Genomic DNA, 27,999 nt, shown 5'->3' on the forward strand with positions numbered 1-27,999 from the left:
ATTTACTGCGTGTGAAATTCGACTTAATGTGTGAAAGTGTAAAATGATATGCTCGTTTTACGGTTACTGTTACTGAAACCAGCTCTGAGTCAGAAACCGGCTCAATATGAGAAAAATCTTAAACCGAAGCATCAAAAGAAGCGCAAGTAGATAAAGACGTCAGAGCAGGAGGTTGTTTGCAGCTCTGAGTAAAATGTTTGAATAGTAAGCGGTTTTCGGACTTTGAACTTCGGTGTGATTTGTGTGTTGTGCTGGTCTTCATAGAGAGTATTGAGCACATACATTAGCAGACAGCGCACTGCCTCTGTAGCTTCAGCTGTTTACACAGTTGAGTCACTACATTAAAACAAACCCACAACCTTAGTCTGTTACACTCTGCCATTTGTCCTGAGGAATAATACATTCCCTCTGCATTCCTTTTTCTTTCTTTCTTTCTGCACAAAAGAAACGTGTTTCAGCTATTGAATTTTATTCATGGGCAGACCAACTTTGAAAAGTTAAACAAAGCAGAGAGACGGTGATAATGCCATTGTTGTCTTTAGGGCCTTACTTGAGGCAAAAGTTTAGATTTGATTTTAGATTTGTGGATTAATTGTGAATTAATGTAAGGTGGATATGTGTAAATTAAGTTCTTTCAGTGTCTTTCTTTCTTGCCTGCTTTGCTTTCTATACTTGTTTCTTTTCTTTATTTTCTCCATTTTCCTTTTTTTCACCTTTCTATTTTTATATATCCATCTGTCCTTTGATTTCTTATATCAGTCCAGAAATTTCCTTTCCTTTCCTTTCCTTTCCTTTCCTTTCCTTTCCTTTCCTTTCCTTTCCTTTCCTTTCCTTTCCTTTCCTTTCCTTTCCCTTTCCCTTTCCCTTTCCCTTTCCCTTTCCTTTCCCTTTCCCTTTCCCTTTCCCTTCCCTTCCCTTCCCTTCCCTTCCCTTCATACATTTAATTTCTTTGTTTCCTTTCCCTTCCTTCCTTTCTCTCCCTCCCTCTCTCCCTTCTCCCTTTCTTCCTTCTGTTTTTCTTCTCTTCTTCATTCCTTCTTTCCTTCCTTCCTTCCTTTCTTCCTTGCTTTCAATCTTTCCTTTATTTCTTAATTTCAGTCTCGTTTCTTTCTTTTGTTCCTTCTTTCCATTTTTTACTCTCTCCTCTCCCTCCTCTCATTTATTCCCTACATAAATACTTTCCCCCAGTGCTGCGTAAGAAAGCAACTTTTTAGGCCGTCATTCAGGTTAATGTTTCTCGGAGCGTTCAACTGAAAGGCCAAACCAAATGGCTCGCGTCCGTTTGACGGAGGAGGAGTGAGGAATTAGAAAGCTGACAGGCCTCCTCCCTCGTTAGGGCATCCGGTCGTTTCCATGCCGAGCACATCCCAGAATTCACTTCCTCTCTGTCTTTCACTGCGGTCTCGGTCGGGGACGGGAGAAGAGGAGGGGGATCGTGGGATGACCGGCGGCTGAAGCGAGTGTGGGAGCGTCCGCTCTCTGTCTCCGACCTCACAGAGCGCTGCGCACTGAATATTAAACTTCTCCCTCCATTGTACCGATGACTGTTTAGACTACTGTCAGGGAAATGCCAATTTCACTTATTTTTATTTGCGTTTCGTTACATTCCTTACTGACAGATGTAATTATTAGATTTGTATTGCCCTTGGCTAGAAGACGTTGCTCAAGGTCAATGCCAAGGAAGTCTTTTAATGGAGCAGAACAGAATAATGGTCTGTTAATTCAGCGTCGGTCCTCATCAAAGCTCCGATAGATAAGCGGAGAATCTGCACTGCGATGGCGTTCTTTATCAGGCTGTCTGGATCGGGCTCTCGCGATTGATTCCGGGGAGAACAGAGCATCTCTGTGTCTGTGGCCCAGCGGAGCTTGTCCTGCGAGTGACTCTGCTCATATTAATCATTTATGTGGTTCCCAGGTGTCTGGCCTGTTAACTGACTTGCAGTGATCACAGGGGAGAACCCCACTGCTTCCCTCCTCTGCACACTTCCATCCTTCAAAACCTCTCTGCTTCTCTTCTCACCTAATCTCGAGGGCCCACTCACGCCAGCTGAGGGTTTACGGCCTCCTTCTCCCACCCTCTGTCACGCTCTATCTCTTTCCATCCCTGATTTTGGAAAGATTGCTTCAATTAAGCTGACGGTGGGGTTCCTTAAGCCATTAGCCGTGTTGCTGGAAGCCGTGTGCTGTCTATCTTCACTCTGCTCCCTGTAGATTGAGGAAGCCACATGCTGTTGTCTGTACACTGTCTGGTTATTCATGTCGCAAGCTCGCTTATTAATCACATGGAAACACCAATGTTGTAGTTGTGTTTTTTAAATTAGGCTGGATAAACATCTGTTTAGAATTTATTTTCCTTTTAGATCAACTTTGCTTTTATTTAGTTACCTATGCATTTCAGCTACAACAATGATGTGGTAATAATAAGTTCTACATATGCTATTGTACTGTATGATTTATTGGGTACAATGCAGAGAATGCATTGAGATGTTTTTTCTCATTACTATTTTTGATCAAGATTACTTTAGTTTTTCAGTTAATGGTGGTTAAACTGCCACCAAAATTCTGCAGTCTCTAGGGACAAAAATGTATTTGAGAGATGGGGCCTTCTGACATGAGCCAGTCAATGGCTGGAATACACTGTGTATGACTTTTAGAATCTGAAAAGTAACACTTTGTAAATGGTTACAGAGAAAATCTGGGCATCGCACACTGAACGACTGAGGATCACACACTGCTACATTCTGAACACAAACTCATGTTTTAATCTAAAATAAAAAAAAAAGTGTGTGTGTTCTAAAATTGGCTCAAAATATCAAGCATGTTTAATATCAGAGTCTGTACACTGCACAATTTTTTATAAAACTGGCCAACTCTTACTGCCTAGAATCTGTTAACTGACAGCAGCCAGCATCGACTGGACCAGACTGCAAGTTGGGACAAAAATCTGGGCAAAAGTCACATACTAAATAACCAACTAGCAACAACTTGGAATACCATAGCAACCACCTACAATACCAACATCCTAGAACCCACTCAGAACATCTTAAGACTAGAATACACTGCTCAATTTTTTCTTGAATAAATCGATGCTAGTTGCTGAAAGTCATTCTGCATATTTGAGTTTGGGTTTTTTAAACACATATTGTTTGCCATTTTCAAACAAGGTGCACATTTCCATTGAGTCCATTGTGATTGGATCAACTATAAAATCTGTTTTCCTCAATGAATATTTACAAAGTCAGTGTATAATTTAAGTTTTTAAAAGTTGTGTAGTGTATTAAAGCCTATAGTTAAATGCTTTGATTGCAATGGCAACTTTTTTCTTCACATAATCTTAAAATTTAATTTCATTTAAGCGTTGCCTTCAGTCTTTCAGGTGCAAGTTAAAAACATTCAGTGACAGGTGCAAAAACATCACTTTCAGTAAACCTATCAGAATCAAGAGTTGAAGCATGCAATCCCCTCCTCATGTAAAATACATTTAATGGTGATGAAATTTGTAGTAATTATCAATAGCCCACTCTTAATGGCTGTTTTTATAACTTATGGCTGTGATTAAAGGAATAACTCAATGTAGTAACCCAGAAATGTCTTTCGCTGATACGCTGATACTCTGATACTCTGACCTCCTCTTTCAATCTGGATATGCCTGTGATGTGAAACGGGTCTAAGAGCGAGGTTAAAGGCTAACTAGCGCGCGTGGGCTGATAAATTTTCGATTTTCTGGAATGACAGCCAGATGCAGATGCCCAAGCGTGTGTCCTTTGTCCTGAATCTTAGGGCAGATGCGAGCGTCCTGGTGGACAGCACTGTGGAGAGCTCTCTCTGAGAGAGGAGGCATCTGCTGCGCTTTTCAGTTCCTCGGCTCTCCTTTCAGCCCAGGCGGAACTCGTCACCTCTTCACGTCCTCGCTTTCTTGCCATCCCTCACTCTGAGGAAACAAACAGACAGATGTCTTATTTTCTACCACCTGCAGAGCTCCACCCACCGGGGTCGATCTTCCCGCCGACCCACGTTCATGCCCACAGTCAGCAGCACTGGGCTTTTCAACTTGGCAGGCGAACATCGATCGGCAACGATTTCCTGTCAGCGATGACTGAGAGGGCTGGAGATTGATCACTCGCAATTGTCTAATTGTGTGGCGTGGGATCGCACGCATGCTTATTTGTGCGTTTCCATCCAAGTGAGTGAATGAAACCAAAGAGAAGGGATTTTATAAAGTGCTTGACAACTGTAGACCTCCCACTCCAAACGCTATGGCTTAGATTCTCCTCATTTGCAATCTGCCAGCGAGGACAATGTGTGTGTCCGGGGGTAGTCCATTGTCTTTCAAATGAAGCTGTCCCCCTTCCAAAACTGGAACAGAAGGTCATGAAAGCTCCCTCCGTCCTACGCTTGAAAAGCTCGTTTGTGGGTGGACCTCTTTGTTGACGCAGATTCTGCTGATTGTGATGCAGGTCCAAAAATTCGTAGTCCCTCTACGTTGACCTTGTCCTAGACCGCCGTCGTCCGGTGTTTGGAGTAATTCATCAACGACTCCTACTCGGCCGCTCTGCTTGCTCATGAATATTAAAAACGATGAACTCATGTGGCGTACGTGAGAGTGTTATCTGAACTAATAACTGGTATTGATTGCGATTTTCGTATGTCGTCAGATTGTAATTCCCTTGTTTAAAGCCATCCCATATGCGATAACAGCTGCATCGCTGTGTTGGCACTGTACGCTTATTTTCCCCCAGGTTTTGCCCACTCAAAAATCAATCAGGAAAAAAAATTGATCGTTATTTTCACAGTGAGTGGCGATGTCTGACTGTTTGTTTGGCTCCTTGCTTAACAACTGGCTTCAAATTGACTTCCTAGCCATTACTCCGGAGTCAATTTGAGTTGATTTGATCTTAATTCGTTCAGGATGTGAGCCGGTGCAGCCCCGGGGCTGTTTTGGGAGGTTAGTATTGATTTTCATTGCTAAAACTTTCAGTTATTTTATTGTTACCATGTTCGGTGTGAATTTATTGCCAGGTTGGATTGGTAAAAATAGGACGAAGGGTATTAAAACAAAAGGCTGGTTGTGGCGAGCTGCATGGAAGAGTGAAGCCCCTTTATGATTACTTCAGCATGGCTTCTCTGGCACTGGATCAAACGACACACAGGACAAATGGGTGAGAAACTATTGTCCACACTGGTGAGAACAGGCCAGTCACACCAGGCCTGCTGCTGTAGTTCAGCCAAAAAGATCTTTATTCTGCTGAGTGAATGAAAATGAGGGTTTATGGTTGACTGATGATTTATTTTGCTCATGATGATTAAGATTGGGGGTTATTTCCAATTCAATATTGTGGTCACACTTTATTTTGAAGCTTCAAGATGTTACCCAGTATTTCTCATTTTATAATACTTAATTATATTAACTTTTTCAATGATATTGTATTCAATTAAACTATTTATTGGAACAAATACACAATACAGCTGATTATTCAATTTGATGGCATTTTACTATTAATTAAATTGTTCAAGAAAAAAATGGCTTGTAATTATTTTTCATTGTGGTATTTTTTTCATTGTTAGTTCTATATGAACTAACCAAATATGATTAAACACTTTAATATGGTTAACATGGTTAGCATAATTGCAAAGTAACTTAATTGCAAAGTGTTTGCACCTTTTGTTTTATTTTCCCATTTTTTTTTTAATGTATTTTCAATTCAAGCCAATCAAACAGACTTTAAACAGAAGGCTAAACATAATCAAAATTGTATCTTTGGTTTTATGAAGGTCATGTATTTTTTTAATATTTGTTTCCCACATGCAATTGAACTTGCGCTCTGACCTATTATAACCAAAAGTGACATTGCAACCGGAAATGTGGTGTGTATTACATTTTTAGCCTACAAGAACGTGACAGTAACGTTTTCTTGATTACATGGTATGTTTAAAAAAAAAAGTTTAATTGCTATATATTTTTTTGCTATTCCAACTTCAGTCACTTTGAAAGAATAGAATAGGTTGAACAAACTGTTAGTCATTATGTCCCACAATGTGCATGTCTTTAGTAATGTTTTTATTTAAACCTCAAAGGGATAGTGCATTCAAACGTAAAGATAATTTACTCTTGTTTACCTCATGTTGTTTCAACTTTATTGGACCCCATTGACTTTAACAGTTGAAACATCTTTTGTGTTCTGAAGAAAAAGGAAAGAGTCATACAGGTTTGGAGTCACCTGAAAGTGAGTAAATGATGACTGCATTTATGCTTCTGGGTAAATAGACTTAAACTGAAACTAAGTGTTGTTGTTTTTTTTCCCCAGATGCACCATGGTTTACAAAAAGTATCTATTGATGAAATAGATATTATTGGCAATTTAAAACCAAGAAATAAATACCCTATAATGAATTTAGAAGATCTCTCAACTAAGAGATTTCATTTTAAAAGGTGCAGGTAATTTGACAGAACAGATCAGTTTCTTGATGTCTAATCGGAGGCTTGCACATTTCTCCCACAGAGTCCTCATAGGATAGTTCTAAAGTTAAAAAGCGGACTTCTCCATTATTACCACAGCTGGGGTGCAAGGCTCTGTGGTATTTCGTAAGTCCATGTTATCAGCAATCCTCTCTGAAAATAACGCAGCCTCAGGCACCTGTGAATGAATTAACATTCATTACATCAGCTCCTCACAATGCCTGTTGACTGTACTGCAGACATCGCAGTGTAAATCATGCCCACTTATAAGTGTATGTTCTCAGTGCTTATCCTTGATGTGACTTATCCTAGTATTTGACTTGGCATATATCAACAACTGAACAACTGAATGTGCAAAGAAAATCATTCCTTTCACTTCATCACTAAACATAGAAATTTCTGTAGTATTTTCATTTTATATACCATGAATTTAAATAGAAATCGTAGAGAAACGATGAAAAAACACAGACCTGAACACACATACTAAATGAGTTTCAGGCTGCCGCACTAATATTTAGCTCTGACGTATATCCTACATTTTCCCCTAAAGCCAGTGAGAAAAGCCACTGTGTGTGAGAATGATTTACACAAGGATCTCACTATTAGTCTGCCAACACTGACATGAAGGTACAAACAAATTTACATCTCACTCCTAGTGATGGTTACTTTACATAAAGGAGCCACAGTATAGGCCTTATTTTGGCATTAAGCAATGCAAATAATTGGGTACTTCAAGAAGTTTTTTATCTTATATATGTATATATTTTTGTAGAATATGTATTTTCTCTGCATAACTAATAAAAGGTTGTAAGGTGTGAAAGGTGATACTTTAAACGATACTATCCTCTATCGGCCCAACCCTAGTATTTTAACCGGGTTTGGTTCTGTAGTAAGCTACACATTCAGTTTAAAGGTGCCAGTCACTGTAAACTTGGTATTAGGTTTTTTTGGCCCTGTTTTAGTGTGAGCTGATAGACTCCTTGACTAGAGCACATGTCCATGTAGACTTCTCTCGTCGCTGGACCATGGGGTGTCGTCAAGACAACCTCACGCTACAAAGAGCCTTCACAGGCCCATTCAGCGGCACGAGAGAGAGGGGCTTTTGTGCTGGACTTGTGGGTGGGAAGTAATATATTCATTTAGTGTGCAAACAGACGAATACGCATGCTAACTCGGCTCTGTTCTCTATCGCATTTCATATCTGTGAGCCGCAAACAGAGGTCCCATTTGTCAGCAAGATGAATTAAAGCTGAAGATGGTCGTGCAGATTACATATGGACACACACAAACTCATGGACTAATGTCACGATGAAGCCGACAGCTGAGAGATTAATTGCTCTCAGATTGAACTTCATGCACAGAGACTAGAAGCTATTGGTAAAGTGAAGAAACAAACACCGTTGTGCTATGAAAACAATATCGTTCTGGCCTTTTGAGCATCCTGATCAGCCACAGACATGAGTTCGAGGCACGAGTTTCCTCGTACATTTTTTTTATATTGCAATTACAGTTATTATCACGGTTTGAAAATCTTGCTAATTTTGGTTCTTGGCTGATGTTTGAGGTCATGAAGAAATGTAATAAATGGGTGTATTTTGTTAACTATTTGTTATAGACTGTTATATGTGCCAAAATTACATGAGTCTAATTTGTCCTGTTAGGGTACTCACTTAACTGTCATCTTTAAAAATGCAAATTTTAAATGCTGTCTTTAGGAAATCTCAAAATGAATAGCCAACACTGTACTTTATAGTGTTTTATGAAATGCGTGAATTCACTTTCATTATAACATTACAGGATGATTTGAACAATGTCCTTACCAACTTTCTGGGCCTTCATCATGGTAGTTGTGTTGCTGTCTATGCAGGGCCACAAAGCTCTCAGATTTCATTAGAAATATGGAGAGGGATTAAGAGTTTTTGTTTTTTGTTATAGTTTCTAATATTAGAAGATGTACCTCAAAATTAAATAAACCCAAGTTTAACAGATTATACAATGATTATTGGTTGCCTGTAAAGTGTTTATCCATGTTGATGGAAACGGCTTTAACTATATATGGATGGCCAATATTACGCTGAGGCCTTTGGATCCTGTTCAGCTGCCATTATCAGTGAGCCATTTGTGATGCCGTCCTGCAGGAATGCGATTTCATAGCCAACATAATTCAGGGAAGTGTGAATGTGAGGGCAGGGTGATATCAGCTGGCTCTTTCATCACACTGCTGCTCAATACAGCTACTACAGGCTGATGTGTACAGTTACTGACAGAGCACATGCCCCTGACTCATAAGCACAGCACTGCCTTGTCTAGACAGCCGTCAAAATGCAACCGATCTCAGTGCTTAAAGGAACACTGCGCTTTTTTTGGAAATAAGCTCATTCTCCAACTCCCCCAGAGTTAAGTTGTGGTGTACCGTTTTGGAATCCATTCAGACGATCTCTGGGTCTGGTGATAGCGCTTTTAGCGCAGCTTAGCATAGATCATTGAATCTAATTAGATCGGTAGCACTGAGTTCAAAAATGACCCGAAGAGTTTCGATATTTTTCCTATTTAAAACTTGACTCTTCTGTAGTTATGTATTGTGTATTAAGACCATCAGAAAATGAAAAGTTGTGATTTTCTAGGCTAATGTGATTAGGAACTGTACTCTCTGAAGTAGCTTAAAGGAATCTTTTGTATAAAGGGACTGCTCAGCCACTGTAGTCACTAATAAACAGAATAATAAGAAGTATTATCAGAAATATATAATAAGAAAAATTATCTTGCAGTACTATACACTATACTTTTATACTAAATAAGTAAATAACAAATCTTGTATTAAATTTGTAAATGGAATTAATTATATTTTTGCCCATTGTAATTAAAATATTGTTTTAAGTATGAAATGTTTATCTTTAATAATTAATATTCTGCATTTATGTATATAAATAATTAATTATAATTATTAAAAAATTAATTGTGTAATTATCAAATAAATTATATAAATGTGCACATTAAGTAATTTAGTTATTTGTGAGATTATCAGATATGTAGATTAGTATTTTTAATTATTGTAAAATATTTAACATTTAAATTGCAATTGAATTTAAAATGATTTTACTATTATAATAAATTAATACAATATTTGTTTGTTTCATAAATTTTAAATGTTTATTTCATGTATATTTCATATGTGTTATATAAATAGTTGTTTGTTTTAAGTATTAAAATATTTTTGATAACGATAATTAATTTAATATTAAATTGTTGTAAGTTTACCAGTCAAAATTACAGTTTTTTTTTTATTATATTCATTGTTTGCATATTTTTGAATTAATAAATAAATAAATAATACAGAAATAATATTTATTACTTGATTTGCATCATTATATAATCACATAATAATTACTGTATGTTTTTGACACAAAGCTATTGGCTGGTATGGTAAGCTATATGGTAAGAGCTACTATTTAATGGTGACTAAATTCCATTTGTGGATGAACCATCACTTAATATACAAATGTCCTTTAAGGCATGTTAGGAAACGGTGACTTGTTTCTCATGACCCTTCCTTGACCTCAGCTTGACACCATCCTACGACGCCCAATTGAGTCCCTGTCAAATCTGGGTCACTCAGACACTCTTTCCCTTATCCATCACTGCACGATTCATCGAAGCAGCACGCAGAAAGCATCTGGAGCTTGCTGTAAGGGCTCAGAGCGTGCTGAATAATTGAAAAGGCCCCAAACCTCAAGCCCGCCTCAGGACTTCCCCTGATCAACACGCGTCCTACAAGCCACGTGAGCCCTTTTTTCATCTCAACGTAGGATAGGCCTCTAAAAATGTGTGTTCACCCTCAGCTGCAGGTGTGCGGCTCGAACCACCCCGGTTTTGTTTTTTACCGCTCAGCTGAAGCTATGGGGGTCTTTTCTGGTCAGTCAGGCAGGACAAAGGCTAGGGACATCACCGCTTTGAAAAACGTTATGATGGGAAAACCCATGAAAGATTCATGACACGCAGCCATATTCGGAAGCTGCTGGGGGCCTTTAAATGCTCCTCAAACAAAGTGACCTGCATTGTGTTGAAGTGATGTTTAACATGTGCCTTGTTAAATGTGATTTATCAGTTATGAACTCTGACTGACATCTGATATGCCGGTCCGCCACGTCTCGCCAAATCCTCAAATGCAGTCAGTTTAATTGTAATTATATATAATTTCAGTAATTAGGCTTGGCAGATGTCTTTTTTTCCTCATTCTCAATCACTGATTCTCCTTCCTTCCTTTCTTGATCGGCATCCAGTTGTTTTTTGGTGGTCTGTTTGGCAGCTGCTGTCAATTACTATTGTGGTGCTGCCCAGAAGTCAGTGCTTTGCCATATAAACTAGGATTGAGATCAGCAGTTGTGCTTCTGCATTATTGATCACTTGAGAAGGACCTGATCAGAAAGACTGAATCCAGTTGCACCTGCTGGTGCGTGTACTGCACTGCTCTCTGCTCTAAATGTAAAAATATATATTGGATGAAGAACCTGAACTATTAACTAAAATTGGAACACTGAAATAAAAATGAATTAACCATAATAGTAATATTTAAAAAAAAAAAAATAATAACAAAAGCAGATTAATTTGACAAAAAGACAACATAGAATTGATTACAAATGAGATTATAAATCAATAATCAAATATTACTGCTTTAAAATTATTAGGGAAATACTTTATCTGAAGGCAAAACAGTTTGTTTAAAAAATAATAATAAAATAGAACTACACACATTACAAACTGAAACAAGTTTAAGTAGAAGCGCTAAAATTACTGAAAATAAAAACTTAAAACAAGCCAAAACTAAAGCTGAAACAAAAATAAACCTATAGTAATGTTTAAAAATATCAAAAACATAATACAAAAAAGCAACAAAATCCCCAAAATGTGTAATTATTTTTTACAATATAAAATTATATTAAATCTAACAATAAAACTTAATTCAAAGTGTTAATAAATAAAATTATTCTTAATAAACTAGCTTAATTTTTTTGCCTTAGAGACTAACTGAAATAGAAATAGAAATAAAAAACTGGCAATAGCACTCACAAAATTACTCTAAATTATACACTGGGCTATAATAATAACACTGGGTTGAGGAGCTAATTTGAAACCTTTACAATATACTTAAAATGAAGTATTAATACCATTTTAAGTGTAGAATTATAGCTGAATTGCAGTCAAACACTTTTGTAATTTGCATATTCATGTGGTGAATATTTGTGGCCCAAGCAGTCCAGCATTAGGACACACTTGCATCATAAATTTAATCTTGAGCAAGCAAAAAACATGCATGGGTGCTTACTATGAAAATCCATACTATAATTTAAAACACTCGACTCCTAATTTAGCCTACTATGCATTTAGCATGCTATACAACTCTTGATATGAATTATACGTTAACGTTTATCTCACATGTGGTTTTGTTCTTATGCAGCAGTGGCCTTCTGTAATATGATGTGGCGTTTTTAGGGTATGATAGAGTTTCTGTGCTGGTTTCTGTCAGTACACTGGCACATTGAGCCTCAAATACTCGTTCGCATTAGTTTGTGTGCCAAGTATAATTGTGGGCACAGACGAGCTTGTGAAAGAGACTTGGAGAAACCACAGCATGACAGCGACGGCGCAGACAGATACAGTGAGCGTGCTGAGAAACAGTAGACCGCGCTCGTTTGCTAGTGTCTCCACCCGATCTGCAACTGTGACATAAGTGCTTTTAGGATGGGGATATTTATAGTGCCAAGGGTCCAGCTGTCATGGGAAGTTTGTCTGGCTGAAGGAAGCGGGACACTGTCAGAACTCTGGGACTGAGAGATTATTTATTTGTTTTTATGTCTGATCCTAACACACAGGTTGCTGGGAAATCTTGATGTTTTCACATTTAAAAAACCCCACAACTTTAAAGTCATATACCACCTTGTGAATTTTGAAAGTGATCATACTTACATGCATACATACACACACGCATGCACACACATTTATTTATATGTGTGTGTGTGTATATATATGTAAACGACATCTTTTATTATGGATTCAGTTAATCAAGATTATTGGTTTGACAGCACTAATTTTAATGTATACATGTGGGAAAGTGTTTCAGAGTAAAGTTTGGCTCAGTGTTCATTTACACATGAGCAGCACATGATCTGGTGCTTTCGGTGTCTCGGGAACAGCTGGACACATCTGTGCACTTAATTGACTGTTTGTTTTCCCATGCTGATCTGTCAATCAAATCAGATAACCCGCCTTCTAAACACCACCTAAAACAACACACGATGTGATTGGTCATTGTGGATCAGATGTTTTTTTCCTGTCTAGTTAAGCAGTTCTTAGCTCACGAAAGCAGCAAATTTAGACCGACGTTAGCGATAAAGTCTGTCTACTCAAGACTCTGAAAGGTCAACAATAGCGTCTGGAATGCGGGGTATGCCGCGATGCCCCTCTACGTTCAAGAGCTCTATTAATACCATGAACACGCCACTGTTTCACCCTCTCACTCGCCCTCATTTCTCTTTCAATTCTCACGCCTTCGTGGAAAAATCTGAAATACAACCGAGGATTGTTCGCAACACCCATTCACCATATTTTACAGACAAATCCCCTTTCGCGGAGAGGCTAACGACATCAGTTTGATATCTCAAAAGACGTCTCATGCACTGCGAGTTATGTTTCAGACCTCCTGAATGGCCGCATTGTCCCCAGAGATGGATAAATAGCTTTCTTAATCATCCAGAGTGGCAACTTTTCATGTTCATTGTCATGCCCAATGAGGCGTGACAGCGTAACATTCTGTTAGAGGCCATAAAAATGTGGGGTCACTGCCAGCCCCTCCCAGAGAGACAGAGGGGTCAGTCTCCTGTGTGAGCCGTGCCTCACGGGCCTGATGTTACCCCTCTGGTCCTGGCATCTATCTGTGCCCCTGGGAACACTTCCAAACAATACACTCCCTTCAGCCCGGGGAAGATTCGGAGGGGCCGGCTCAGAGTTTTATCCTTTAATACAGGGTGAAGTGCTTGTCATTCTTGTGTGGAATCCTTGCTCTCTCATTCTTTCGCTTTCTCCTTCCCCCCCTCTTTCTCCGTGACCGGTCTGTGAAGAGGAGACTCGGCATTGTGTTGGCCTTAACTGTCATTGGTGTTAAATCAACAGCACCTGCACGTCTATTCTAGGGGAGATTTAAAAGCAGTCGGCCTAACGAGCCTCTATTATTCAGGTTGCTGTTCGCTAACTGTGGAGGTTGAGCTCTTTTTGAGACCTTTTGTCTGTGCTGCTTTTCAGGGTGCAACCTAAAGTTGAGGGGGGTTTTCTAAACGCTCAACAGGACCTCTTGGAACACACCTCTAAAATCTGGTAATGGGTCAGCTTGGGGCACTTTTATTTGTTTGGTTTGGTTAATAGCAATTCTATTGGGGTTAAGTCGTTCTCTGTTGACTTGAGTGAGATTTAGTGAATTAATTGGACGTCGGTATGTCTTTATTAGAGCTCTGTTATTTCTGTGATGTGGAAAAAGCAGAGGGAATTGTGGAATCCAGTCATAAGTGGAATTTGTTGTATAACGCTGCCGCCTCGATATATGAGTGTGTGAACACATTAACATACTCTCTAGAACTTTACAGAGAGTCACTTCAAGAGCATTTTACTATTTCTTTTGAGCAAATCTACCATCGTATCATATACAAACAGAAAGTGAAAGGCCCTCACATCGCCCCTTCAAAATAAAAGTTAGATTTAACATAAAAAATTGTCTTGCTACTACTACTATAATGATTTATTAAAAATGTACAAAACAAGTGAATTAAAAAATACAAATGCTATGAAGCTACAAGAATACTTTTGCGCACAAGGAAAACAAAGCTAAATACTTTTCAACAATTTCTTGTGTCAGTCATCACTGCAGATTTCCAAGAGCACTGCTGATGTCACATTCAAGCTTGAAATTATCATTTCTGTTGTTCAAATACTTAATTAATGGATCTATAACAGAAAAATAATCTTTAAAAGAAATCTGGACCAGAGTTGTTTGATTCCTTTTGATTCAACCTCCCTTTATTATTATTATTTTAATGATTCAGTAAAGAAAATACAGTTTCAAGGATGGTAGATTATACTTCAGAGTTGCTAGTCATTATTTGGTTAATCATTAATCCCACCAGGAAATGGCCAAACCAAAAAGTAACTGAGCAAGGCTAACGTGTCATAAATAATAATTAAGACCCTAAAATCATCTTACTCATTGACCTACAATCAGTTTTGTGACTGTCCTTACACTGTGTCCATTTATGTCAGTGCTGAGAAAGGGATCAGTAGCGGAGTGAAAGTGGGAAATGAATGAAAGGTGCTTCACTTAGAGAAATGGAGAATCAGGGGTGATGCTGAGCCATAACACAAGTAATCAAATCACATTATTTCACTTTTTATCTTATTGATTGTTTAGGTCAGCTTGAATTGCCTCAAGAAAGCGGAGACTACTACCCTGTAATGGCTTCTTATTAATCACATCTAATTCATATAAAACATCATCGACAGTTTGCCTCCTCAGAGTACAGGATCTCTGCCAATCTGCTACTGCAGAGCAATGCATTAGGGCTTCGATGGTGACTTAGGGCCTATATCATCCAATTTCCTGTCAGGGAAGGATTGTTCAGCTCGACAGCTGTGTCTCCCATGAGCCACAATGGCATTAAGCCTCCTCTCTTCAGATTGCTCAATGCCGCTCTGTGTAAGAGCTAATCGGCGTGTTTTTCTACCCTCACAGACTGTCTCCACAGGCATGTGCTATGCCACTGGATAACCAAGAGGACAGCAGCCTCTCGAACATTATATGTCTGACAAATGGTATGTGTGCTATTTTCCCATCGTATTTCTTAAATATGGATGTTTTTACAGGCCTTAACTGTCAAAGTGATCATTCATTTATGTAGTAGGCCATTTTATTGTACAGTAGTCAACATCTCAAGTGGATCAAAACCTTTCATTAAAGTTCTCCTAAAACTAAAATGCATTCTTAAGGTCAACTATGGTTAACTTTTTTGATCCCCTTCAAATGTTGACTACTGTATTCACTAGGAGTGTTATCATGGTGTTATTCTGTGCAAAAATACTACAATACTCTTTGTTTATACTTTTATGCTTATAGTGTAAATATATATATATATATTTGATATATACATGTTTATTTGATCATTTTTCAAAGTACCATTTAATTTAATATTCATTATTTAAGTTAAGTGTTTTATTTTATTGACTATATTCTTTTCTACAGGACATATTATTTTGCTTTGTACATGACAGGCCCTATGTAATATAACTAAATAAAAACTATGCTCAATTTTAATAATACCTATTCCTAAACAATATTACCAATTCTTTAAATGTAATTATTCCTAACATGTCTTTGATTATCTCTACTATGTTTTGTAAGCTAATGCTGACCCGTGTCACATACGATCAGTGTTTTTGCAGTGCAGTGTGGGATGGCCCTCATCTTGACCCTGCTTCAGTCCCTCATCCTGGGAGTTCTGGGGGTCCACAGCAGTTATCCCCGCTTCTCCTCCAACGACACGGTCTTCCAGCACCTGGCATTGCACCCTGACCCCAGCATAGGAACGGTCTACGTGGGGGCCCAGGACCATCTGTTCCAGCTCGCCGGCATTGATGGCCTCCGTCTTGAAGTGGATGAAAGAACCGGCCCCGTGAGAGACAGCAAGGACTGTCTGCCTCCGGTTACCCAGGCGAATTGCCCTCAGGCTGGGCTCGTTAGCAATCACAACAAGCTTCTGTTAGTGGATCCGTATTCCCTCCAGCTCATCACCTGTGGGAGCGTACACCAGGGCACCTGCCAGAAACGCAGCCTAGCCAATGTGAACGAAGTCCTCTTCTCTGCAGAGAGACCTGTTGATACGCAATATGTGGCGGCTAATGACCCTACGGTGTCAACCGTAGGGCTTGTGGTGAGGCCACAAGACAAAGATCCCGTCCTTTATGTGGGACGAGGCTACACCAGCAGTCACCCGCCGGTCTCCACTCGCCAGCTTTTAACAAAGCCGGTGTTTTCCTACGAGGAAACCGCTAAGCTCGCTGTAGCCGGCCGGCTGTCGGAATACGATCACAATTTTGTCGCAACTTTTGCGCGACGCAACCACGTCTACTTTTTGTTCTATAGGCGCGATCTGAAATCTACATCAAGGGAATATCGTACATATGTGGCGCGGGTGTGTTTGGACGATCAGGCATATTACTCCTACGTTGAGGTACCGCTAATGTGTCGCTCGAACTCAACAGGAAGGAACTACAATTTCCTCCAGGGGGCGCAGGTGGGGGGTGAGGAATCTGGAGGCTCGCAGGTTTTGATGGGAGTCTTTTCTACAGCGGTTAGCGCCGCTAATGGACCCGGTGAGGAGTCTGCGTTGTGTGTGTACTATCTGGATAAAGTGGACCATGGTATTGATGCTACACGAGATCTGTGCTACACGCAATACGGAGAGAAAGATGGTCACAAGGTGGCGTACATTGAGTATGACGTTAAATCCAACTGCGCCAACCTCCCTACGGTGAGTAAATGGATGGAGCATTTTAAATACTCTTAAAGTTCAACCAAAAATTTTAATTGTGTCATTTTATTACTCTCTTGTCCCTTATGCTGTTTCAAACCTGATAGACCTTCTAGTTCTCTGACTCTGCAATACAACTGACACGTACAGTCCTAAAGTGTTCATTTTACAGCAATATTTGAAAGATGCTGTTCACTTGTACACTATCTTCACATTGAAACATTGTACTTATAAATTATCCGTATAATTAGATTTTGAGGTCAACCGTTTCCACATAATCATCATAGTAGTTTAACTTTGTTTGAAAAGCATGGGAAAATGGGAAAAGGATGCCCACAACGTAACTCTAGGGAACTGGACCGCATCATTTTCCTCCAACGGTGTATTTAAACTAACATTTATCCTAATTTAGATGCATTGCTCCTCATTAATTCTCTGGCGAATTGCTTTAGCTCATACGATTCTGCCTGTCATGATCTGAGTGAATTATGTTTTGACTCTTTGATGAGCGTAAGACAGGCCTACCTAGCATTAGTCCTAACAAGATCTTAAGACAAATCAAAGAACTCACAGATGTGGGCTCGCAGGCAAACAAACCTCCTCATGACCTCCATGTATTTGCCTATTCAGCATCCAGAACCCGGCCTGCTCAGTCCTAAACAGGGTTATTCGGATCAATAAACCCCCAAGCTTAAACTACTACTAATGATGTCTGCTAGAAAAGAGGGTAGGAAAGGTTAGATGTCTAAAAGACTTATTGAAAGGAGAGAATTGCCCATTAAAGGGATAGTTTAGCTGAAAATGCAAATTCTGTGATCATTTACATTGTGTATTAAGCCATTTGACTAATTCTTTTGTAGAACCCTAAAGGAGATATTTAGCATTACGTTAATGCTGCTCTTTTATATAAAATGAAAGTGAATAGGGAAATGGATGCTCATTCTCCTGAAATTAAATATGAGAAGTAGTTTCATATTAGTCGATATAGATAATAATCAGAATAAATGTAAATGTTTAATTTATTCATTTAATTATTTATGTATTTATTTCACTTTGTAGCAAAAACCTAGCTTTAAACTTAAAAGTTTAAATTAATAAACAGGTTTTGAGTAATAATAGTTTTCTTGTTATTGTGGCATCTTCATTTTTGCTTTTGCTAAAATAATTACTTACTGAAAATATGACTTGGGACAGTCTGATGGCTGAAGGTCTGCAATCCATGGCAGCTTTTATTGGCCGAGGCCCGTCCATGAAGCTGTTTGACCGATTCTGATAAGTGCTCATCATCACTGTTGCATAGTAAACACGACAGCTCTCATCTTTCATGAGGAACTTTGTCATCACACATCTTTGTTTCCAGGCAGAACATTAAAAAACATGAAATGCACGTCTCGTGGAAATCAGGGACGCCTGAGGCTGAGACTAGACTGACCCTGGCCTTCATCCACTTTCACTGAATGGAAAAGAACAGCTTGAACATTCTTCAAAACATCTTCTCTTGTGTTGCAATGAAGAAAGAAACTCATGGTTTTCTCAGCTTGAGATTGAATAAGTGATGACAGACGTTTTGCATGAACAATCCCTTTAAGTAGGATGTTACTGATCCACAGACAAACACCGCCACCCAAATACAGCACTCTTTGTTGTTTCTTGCAAATCCTCAAACACCGAAACACATTTTCCTGATCCCCATATGTTCTTTAGTCTGGTACACAAACAGATCACTTCTGACAAAAAGGGAACATGGCATGACATGCAAGCTAGATTTTATCAAAGACCGCTGGAGCAGATTTGATAGCGTTAGTCTCAAAGAAAGGAGCAGCCTTGCCATCCTAGTGTGAGACCAAGATAATCTTCATCTAATCTGGCTTTCTCAACTAAGAGGATTTGACAGCCTTGAGGCTATAGACTGAGGACTAAACCCTCACAGTATAAAAAAACCTAAGATTTGCAGAGTTTATTATTACACAACATGAAACTGGATTAGGTCACAATGGTTTTGCCAAAACCAGAGTCACGAAAACATGTTTTTGTCTCCCACAGAACACCCTGAACGCTTATCCCTGTGGCTCGGACCACACCCCGAGTCCAATGGCGAGCCGGGAGCCGGTTGAAGCTGAAGCCGTATTGGACAGCCCAGCCGCCCGTCTCACTGCTGTCGCTGTCAGTGTAAAGGAGGGGCACACTATTGTGTTCTTAGGTGACTCCAAAGGCAATTTGCATAAGGTATGTGACATGAAAATTAGCCGTTTGACTGGTCAGTTCTAAAACAATTTATTTATGATTTATAGCAAACCACTAGGGAAATATTAGTCCACTTAATATGGTAATATTATCTGTCTACTTAAGCAGATGAAATAAGATTTGGCCTTCAGGGTGAATGTGTCATATCCCAACATAGTGCTGAAACAGCATACCTAAGGCTTTCTGTGTTTCTTCAGTCGGGCCGCAGAGCAGCCTTCACCGCAAACCACGCTGTATCACAGAGATAGTGATTGCTCAGAGACCACCGAGACTTAGTTTGACACCGCTTGTAAATTCAAAGGGCTCGTGAGCTGAAATTTAAACACAGGCCAAGTTGCGTCTAGACCTTGCATTGACTGGATTTGCATGCCACAGCGGGCAAAGGTTAAACCGTAGTGTTTGGTTAAATCTGAGCGACATCGCCTGACCCAAGCCTCCCTTTGACAGCCGTCCACTGTTGTCTGCTGTTTTGACACATTTTGGCAAGTCGGTGTCGTTGTTCACAAGCATGTGTGACATTTTCTCATTGGAAGGATAGTGATGCATTTAGACAACAATATTTTTGAAAAGGCGTCATCATAATATGCGTAAGGGTTTAAAGTTTGGCTATTTCATATATTTAGTTTTATTAAATTTAATTATAGCTCAACAACAAAAAATCGGAAGGATATGTATTGTGTAAATATACTGCATGTGTGTGCATTTTTATATACATAATATAAACAGAACAAAAACATGTATTATGCAAACAAAAACTTTTTTTGGATGCGATTTAATATGCAATAATCTTTCAAACGATTAATCATGATTAAACCCATCCAAAATAAACTGTTTTGTTTGGGGAATGTATGTGTTTGTTCTGATTATTTTTATCAGGAATATACAAATACACAAACATGCATGTATATATTTAGAAAAATCCAAAATTATGTAAAATATTTGTATATAATGTACATGGAAATATTCTCAAAATACAGTATATAATCTGCGTATACAAACTATGTGCAAAAAAGCACATAATGCACATCTATTATGTAGAAAAAAACATATGTATAAAAATATGTATAAAATCAGCTCAGCAGCTTATACATTCTGCTAGATTTGGGTGAACAACGGTATATATTTGTGATTTAAAATTTTGACAGAGGTTTTTGGGCGAACCAGCCCTTTAACAGATTTCAGTTGAAATGAACTAAAAATAACTGAACGATAGCATAGCTTTGTATCGTCCCTCACAAACACACACGCAGGTGGACCTCCTCTAACTCTGCATCTACTCAGCTATTTAGTCTTGCGTGATACGATAATGTTGCAGTGCATGATTCCTCCTGCAGGAGACCGCGGCCGACAGTTTGTCAATGCTAATCCAGTTAAACGCAAACCTGAATGGGTGGAGTGCGTGAGCAGCTCGCGGTGTAAGGTGTCTGAGACTCTTAAGCAGGATACCTGCTCTTCTGATGGGATTCTCACTATTCTAATCTGGTTTGCTGAAATCGACCCCAGTCGTGATGGAATTCAAGAGGCATTAGGCACCTCTCTCAGATCCTTGTACGTCGTTTTCCTTAAACGAGACTTTGAAGGGCTCTAGTGCTAAACCATTTCAGCAGACACTTTCAGCACTTTTAGTTAGACCTGTCCACATCCAGCTCTCCTCGTGTCTCTAAGGTGTCCTGTTGCAACTGATCTACTTTTATAAGCCTAAATATTCAATTAAACCTTGAGGAAGTTCTTCGGAGCCATTGTCTGGTTACTTATTGAAACTCTTTATTTATTTATTTATTTTTGATCTCATGTTAGGTGTTCCTGGGTAACTCGGGAGAGGTGAAGAATTACTCCACTCTTCCCATCCAACCTGGTTTGGCCATCAGCAGTGACTTACTTCTGGATTCCACCCACAGACACGTCTACGTCATGACCAGCCATTCTGTAAGTTCAAACATCATGTCATTAGTACGCAACCAGGGTGTGTTTATTAGATATTGTGAATTTAAATTGTAATAGTAGTTCATAATAGGTAATAATTTCTAAAGTAATGCAATAAAATAATTCATATTTGAGAAGTAAATCAGCATATTTTTTTTATTATTTCTGAAGGATCACGTGAAAGTGAAGACTGGATTAATGATGTTGAAAATTCAGCATTGCATCACAGAAAACATTTCATTTCAAGATGCCTTCAAATAGATTTATTCCAAATAATATTTAAAAATATTTAATATTATTATTCCAAATTTGTGACTGAAGTGTAGGTCTTGTAGTTGGCTGATAGCATGAAATTGTCATTTTTAATCTGCTATAACTGGTAATCACCTTTTTGAGTTTAGTTTTTTTTTTTTATTGTTCTTATGTATTGCAGGTTTAAATATACTTTCAAAACTTTATTTGTAATAATTATTAACTCAGTTTTCTATTGAATTTCCAATGAAAAAATGTAAGTGCAAGGAATCACTAGAAAACTGAGTTGGAAGGTCACTTTTTTTTATACAGAGTAGGATAGTGAAGTATGATTAAAAATAATTTTAGTTTTGCCTGGTTTTTGAAAATACTGTTTAAGCAAAAGCAAAAAAACATAAACTGTAAACCAATTTGATGATATTTACAGAGTGTAGTAGAGTCAGTTTTACTGGTGACCGTACATCCTCTTTCCTCTTGGACATTTCCTGGTGCAATTCCTAAGTTGTCGTGGTAAACAGTCGTGGTATCTACAGAGAATGGTCAAAGCAATTTAATACTTACAAATAATGTAGTAGAACTGTATAGAAATGCCATTTAAAAAAGAAAACTGTGATAACGACCTGAGCAGTCAGAAAGAGGATTACCATCATAGGAGTCCAAAAGGTTGTTTATTTCAAACTGATGTTAAAATGATTTCGAAATGCTCAAGTAAATATGTTTAAGAGCCTAAAACAAAGATTGCTGAATAAATGAGTCTAAAACTAGAACTGCTAAGTACTTCAGCCTCAGTGCTGCGGAGGGGAGCTAGTGCAGTTTGGAGTTATCTCTGCTTACACAGCATCACAAGCTCTTACTCAGTCCACCTCCCCCTTACTTACCTCCCACTTTCCTACCCTGATTTTCCCTGTTTGCTAATTGGAACATATCATGGTTTTTATAAAATAAATTATTGTCTTACAGTATGATTTATATGTGAAAATAAGTAACCAGAGTTAAGTAAATAAATATAAATAGTAACTATAATACAAGGATGGATAAATAAAAAGCATATTTCCATTAAGGATGTGCAAATATTTTAATTATCATTATAACCGCATTCAATTACTGCAATTTGCAAAGCAGCTGAGGATAAATACTATCCAGCATAAAGCAAAGTTTAAGTAACAGTTTGACAATAGTTTTGTTTCGTATGAAAACATGCAATGAATTTATTATATGAATACATGAATACTTCTGAAGGTTCTGACTTTCTTCTGAAAAGATTTATTGATATTTTGTTTTCATCTTCACTCCATGTAACCATGTAATGTCTATGCTGCTCTGTTCACGGAGGTTGCTCACTCAGCTAGATCAGGAAATATATAATAGCAATACACCAGAAACACAACACACTGAAACGGTGATGGAAGACAACTTAGGATACTTGGAAAAGTAGGATGTGTGGTCATTTTTCTATGATATCCAAATAACACAAAGCAAAATGTTCACTCACAACCTGCACAACAAAGTGGAAAAGTGCAGATTTGAAGTGGATCACGATCACTTTCACTTATATGTTGAGTCTGGGTCATGGCTGTGTCCGCGTCTAAATAAGTGTTTTTTCCTGCCGTGCCGTGTGTTCAGGTGGAGAAGAGGCCTGTGGCAGAGTGTGACAAGCACACTGATTGCACTTCCTGTCTGGCAGTGAACGACCCATACTGCGGTTGGTGTGTTCTCGACGGCCGGTGAGTTTCATCCTGTAATTCTGGCTTTGGACTGCACTTTTCAGTTTATTTTATGTTTCTCTGTCAGTTATCGTGCTGATCCTGCTGCCTGGTCTGTTTTTCTCCCCGCTCCTCCAGGTGTGGGATGCGTTCAGACTGTCGGCTGGGCTCGGTTGAAGGTCACTGGCTGTGGAGTTTTGATGAGCAGCAGCAGTGCTTAAGAGTGGAGTCGCTGAGCCAATATAACGCCAGCCTTGGAGAACAGAAACAGGTATGAAGTCATTTAATCGGAGCGCAGTCAAAATTCAGTTCTCTTTTAACCGTAAAGCCTAAAAGTAAACCCTGCAATATTTCAGTAAATATCTTTCATACAATAGCGTTCTGAAATGTTGGGGTTGTGCGATTTTTTTTTAATGTTTTTTAAAGATATCTCTTAAGCACATCAAGGTTTAAAAAACAGTACTATGACGTAATGCTATTGCAATTAAAAATAACAGGTTTTTTTATAGTGTATGTTAAAATGCTTTGTATTCGGTAACCAAAGCTAAATTTTGTCATTCTTACTCTGTCCTTCGGAAATCATTTTAATGATTTGCTCCTCAGCAAACATGTGCTATGATACATTTGTGGACTGTCACTTTTAATGAAATTACTGCTTTAACTGAGTTGTTTCTTTCCGTTTCATTTAGCCTATGGTTAGCAAGCTATAGTGAGTAGTCTCTAAGCCAGCAGTGTCTTAAAACAGCACTCTCTAATGTGAAAATTCACACATTATCTTGCCTAGTCTTTAACGCTTAAAAGCTTTTTCCCCATTCATTGTAATTTTTATTTAACTATTCCGTAAAGGATGCTTATAATGAATTATCAAAGCTATAAAACTTAATGACGCCAAAAATGTGTCTACAGGACAGTGCAACTGCGAGATTATAGCCATGGTTAATGTTTTTGTGTGTGTGTGTGTGTTTAGATTGCTGTGAATGTCCCAGGCTTGCCCAGTCTGTCAGAGGGTGACATGTACTCGTGTTTCTTTGAAAATGCTGAAACGGCCGCTTTGGTCCAGGGCACCACAGTCACTTGCGCCACTCCTGAAGCCCACAGACTTCCTCCGGTACCACAAGGAGAGGGTAAGACAAGCCACATGCTAAAGAATGTTGAATCATTTGCTGTGAAACCATTTAAAAAAAATGTCCTTATGGAACTGTTTTACATGTCTAAGAGCCTGTTTGCAGTGTTTGAGTGAGGAAATCTTTGTATTTCTGTGATTATCAGTGTGACACAGTTAAAGGAACACTCCACATTTTTTGAAAATAGGCTCATTTTCTAACTCCCCTAGTTAAACAGCTGAGTTTTAATGTTTTCAAATCCATTGAGTCGATCTCTGGATCTGGGCGATAGCACTTTTAGCCGCAGCTTAGCATAGATCATTGAATCTGATTAAACCATTAGCATCTCGCTCAAAAATGACCAAATTTTCAATTATATTATAACTTTGCTCCTGTGTCAAGAGTGTTGCAGGAAACGAGAGCAAATTTCCTTGATTATTACACCAGAATGAGAATATAGTTCCTAGCCATATCAGCCTAGAAAAACTCACTTTTTAATTTCTGTCAGTCACAATGTACACAGTACACAATGTAACTATAATAGAGTCAAGTTTTAAATAGGTTTAAAATAAAAAAAATTTAACTCTCTGGTAATTTTGGAGCGAGATGCTAAGCTGCAGCTAAGAATGCCCTGCCAAACCTGGAGATCGGCTGAATGGCTTAAAAAATCTTTAATTTAAATTCACAATATAGCAATTTTTATATATTTTATATATTTATATCATATAAATGCAGCCTTAGTGAGCATAAGAGACTTGTTTCAAAAACATCAGGAAAACCCTCCCAAAGCCAAACATCTGAACAGTAGTTCATCACTCAGGAATTCTATAATAGTCATGTTTCGCTTTCACTTCCTCTGTTGGTTTTTCCGCATCGTTACTCTTCCATGGAAGCATTCCACTGAAAAAGTTAATGATATTACAAAATAACTTCATCTGATTATTTAATAACACTTTATTTCAATAGTCCACTTTATACATTCTATTAACGGTAAAGTAACTTTCATTAGAGTATTGGTAGATTGACGTGTTTCATATCTTCTAACACTTTATTTTAATGGGTCCACAACATGCTGACTGTCAGAAACCTTGCAAGTATATGTCAACTTATTATACTAATCCTAAACCTACCCGAACAGTCTATTCTGAGAGTTAGTAGAGATATAGTTGCAAATTAATGAGAATTAGTTGATATGTAGTTACTTATAGTTAGTATAATTTCAAAGTGAACTAATAAAATAAAGTTTAACCAATTTTTCTTTTTAAGTTTGACAAAACGGTCCAGTGCCTTGCTATTGACCCAGACTCCTCCTCTACAACAGATTCTGTGTCCGTCACGCTGTCCCTGCGCTTTCGGACGGTCACCGTAGCCCTCGCAGACTTCACCTTCTACGACTGCTCTGTGGTGCAGCAGCTCTCTGGCACCAGGCCGTAAGTCTCATGGACTCTCCTGCGTTTTAATGCAACACGAATAAAGCAATCCCAAATACAAGACAATGTTAAACCTTATCCTAAAATGAAACCTTAGTGTAAAGTGGAAAGGTTTGAACCTCTTATGGTGTCATGCCGTCATCATCCAAGAGCAATATTAAAAGCTCCATTGGTGAGCGGCTGTCATGCGTTGAAGAATGTCCCAGAGGCGTGAGAGGGGCAGGGCAGCTGTCTCTCTCCGGACCTCACTAACACATCTCTGATGATTTAACAGCTGTTTCCCACATTCCACCATTCCTCCACCCTGACCATCCTCCTTTACCCATACACCCATGCAGACAGCCGCTCTCCCTGATGCTGTTTTGATTTGCGATGTGGGAAAGCTGTGAACTCAGCTCTATGTTGTTTGATGACTTTAGGGAAGTCGTGTGTAATTTCCAGAGCTCAGCTATTTTGGATGCTGGGCTGCTTTGCTGTCTTCATCTAAATGCTCAGAGGGGTGTAGATGGGTTTAATTTATGCTGGCACTTCTAAACCTTTGGTTCATTATGTTCTGTCTTGCTGTTTTTTTAGGTGTAGGGGCTGTGTGAACAGCCGCTGGAAGTGTAACTGGTGCATCCACCAACATGTGTGCACTTACCGGTCCATGTGTGACCGTGGTGCGGTCATCTACAACCAGCATGTAAGTTTTTGTGAGGTCTTATCTGTGAGATTGATATGATGTGCTGTTATAGTGGAGATCAAAAGTATGGAGACCAACAGTGAAAGTGCATGCGTGTATACATATACATACATACATGTATGTGTGTATATATATATGCATATATTGCAAAATAGAAATAGTAGAATATGAAATGAATATGAAATATTTCTTATTAAATCTGCTCTCAATTTTCTTTCTTTCAAAACATTTATTTCTGTAAATAAAGTTTTAAATCACATTTTTTAATATGGTCTCAGACTTTTAAACCCCACTGTATGTGTTTTTGGCTTCTTATTGCTTTAAATAACCATTTGTGGTTCATATAAACTACCCTTTAAAAGTTTGGAGTCTGTAAGATTTTTTTAAACTGATTATGTAATTCTTTCAGTAAGAATCGATTGTTGCAAAGATTTCTGTTGAACATAGAAAGAGAGTTTACGGAGGGTAACTGTTTTTAACATTGATTATTATATGAAATGTCTAGATCGTCATATTAAAATGATTTTTGGAAGGATCTGGAGTAATGATGCTGAGAATTCAGCTTTGCATCGCAGAAACAAATTAGATTTTAAAACATAACAAAATAGAAAACAGTCTCTTTCATTTCTAACAACATTTCTCAATGTTACTGTTTTGACTGTATTTTTTTAATTAAATAAATACAGTTTAGTGATGAAAATGTCTTTCAAAAACATCAAAAATCTTACCAACCATTGACTTTTAAATGGCAGTACACATAAAGCTTGCTTTTGTGTTTTTTGATTTACAATGCATTGAATTCAGCACCCATTATTTATGGCTTTGATTTTAATATTAATTTATTTCAGTTGCCATTTATTTCTTTTTTTTTTCCCCCTCATTCTTTCTGTTGTGTCCTGTGTTCGTCTAAAGTTTTCGCCCCCCACGTCTGCTCCCCAAACAATAAAAGACTTTGACGCGCACACGTACACCACCTCCACACCCACGACAACAACCACCCTCTCGACCAGCGAGGCTGCCCAAACCACCGAAGCCTTTGTTATGACTACCCCTTCAGTGACCCCGCCCACTACTCCAGAGCCCACCGCCGCCCCCACCAACACACCTCTGGAAACCACGACCCCACTCGATCCTCCACCCACCCCCCTCAACCACGCCACAACCTCCTCTGCGCACCCATCCAGTGCCACTACAGAGTCAACCGAAACCACCACCCTCTCCAAAAGCACCTCTCGGGTAGAGGAGAGCATCCAGGTAGGTTTGCTGTCGACGCCGACCCCGCAATCATACGAAGAGCTGGTGGGACCTTCGACGCGTGAAGAGGCCGCTGAAGTGACACTGCCTGCGTTGAGAGCCGGGGAAGTGGTGACGATGGGGCCGCTGATTGAAGCGCTGCCCTCATCTTCCTCTGAAGTGGTCACCCTCTCGCAGGCGGAGATGGATATAGATGCTCTTATAGACACGGGCGTCCCTGTGTCGTCGGCCAGCGCCCCCTCTGGCGACGGTGAGGCAGGGCCTGATTCATCCGATTTCCCCCTCGCTCCAGACACAGACTACCAGGCCGACTCGGCTGACCTTTTCCTCCTGGTGAGTGTGGTTCCTCTGGGCAAGTCTGCTCGCTGCAGATGCTGGAGGTT

General features: G+C 38.9%; 1 protein-coding gene across 5 annotated transcripts in view; it reads left to right on the top strand.

The window, feature by feature from the left end:
* The window catches only part of plxnb1a (plexin b1a), a 63,991-nt gene that overhangs the window by 17,027 nt on the left and 18,965 nt on the right, over nt 1–27,999 (top strand). For 3 of the 5 annotated variants that reach the window (XM_043225108.1, XM_043225111.1, XM_043225109.1), the window contains exons 2-11: nt 15,231–15,310; nt 15,938–17,025; nt 19,069–19,251; nt 21,067–21,195; nt 23,068–23,168; nt 23,286–23,418; nt 24,115–24,271; nt 25,572–25,680; nt 26,254–26,362; nt 27,275–27,949. In XM_043225108.1, the coding sequence (XP_043081043.1) occupies nt 15,253–15,310; nt 15,938–17,025; nt 19,069–19,251; nt 21,067–21,195; nt 23,068–23,168; nt 23,286–23,418; nt 24,115–24,271; nt 25,572–25,680; nt 26,254–26,362; nt 27,275–27,949 (2,742 nt within the window). In that variant the 5' untranslated portion in view covers nt 15,231–15,252. Of the gene's footprint in view, nt 1–15,230; nt 15,311–15,926; nt 17,026–19,068; nt 19,252–21,066; nt 21,196–23,067; nt 23,169–23,285; nt 23,419–24,114; nt 24,272–25,571; nt 25,681–26,253; nt 26,363–27,274; nt 27,950–27,999 lie in introns of all 5 variants that reach the window. The other 2 variants (XM_043225110.1, XM_043225112.1) reach the window with 2 other exon arrangements.

Source organism: Puntigrus tetrazona, chromosome 23, assembly GCF_018831695.1.
Source record: "Puntigrus tetrazona isolate hp1 chromosome 23, ASM1883169v1, whole genome shotgun sequence".
Taxonomy (NCBI): Eukaryota; Metazoa; Chordata; class Actinopteri; order Cypriniformes; family Cyprinidae; genus Puntigrus; species Puntigrus tetrazona.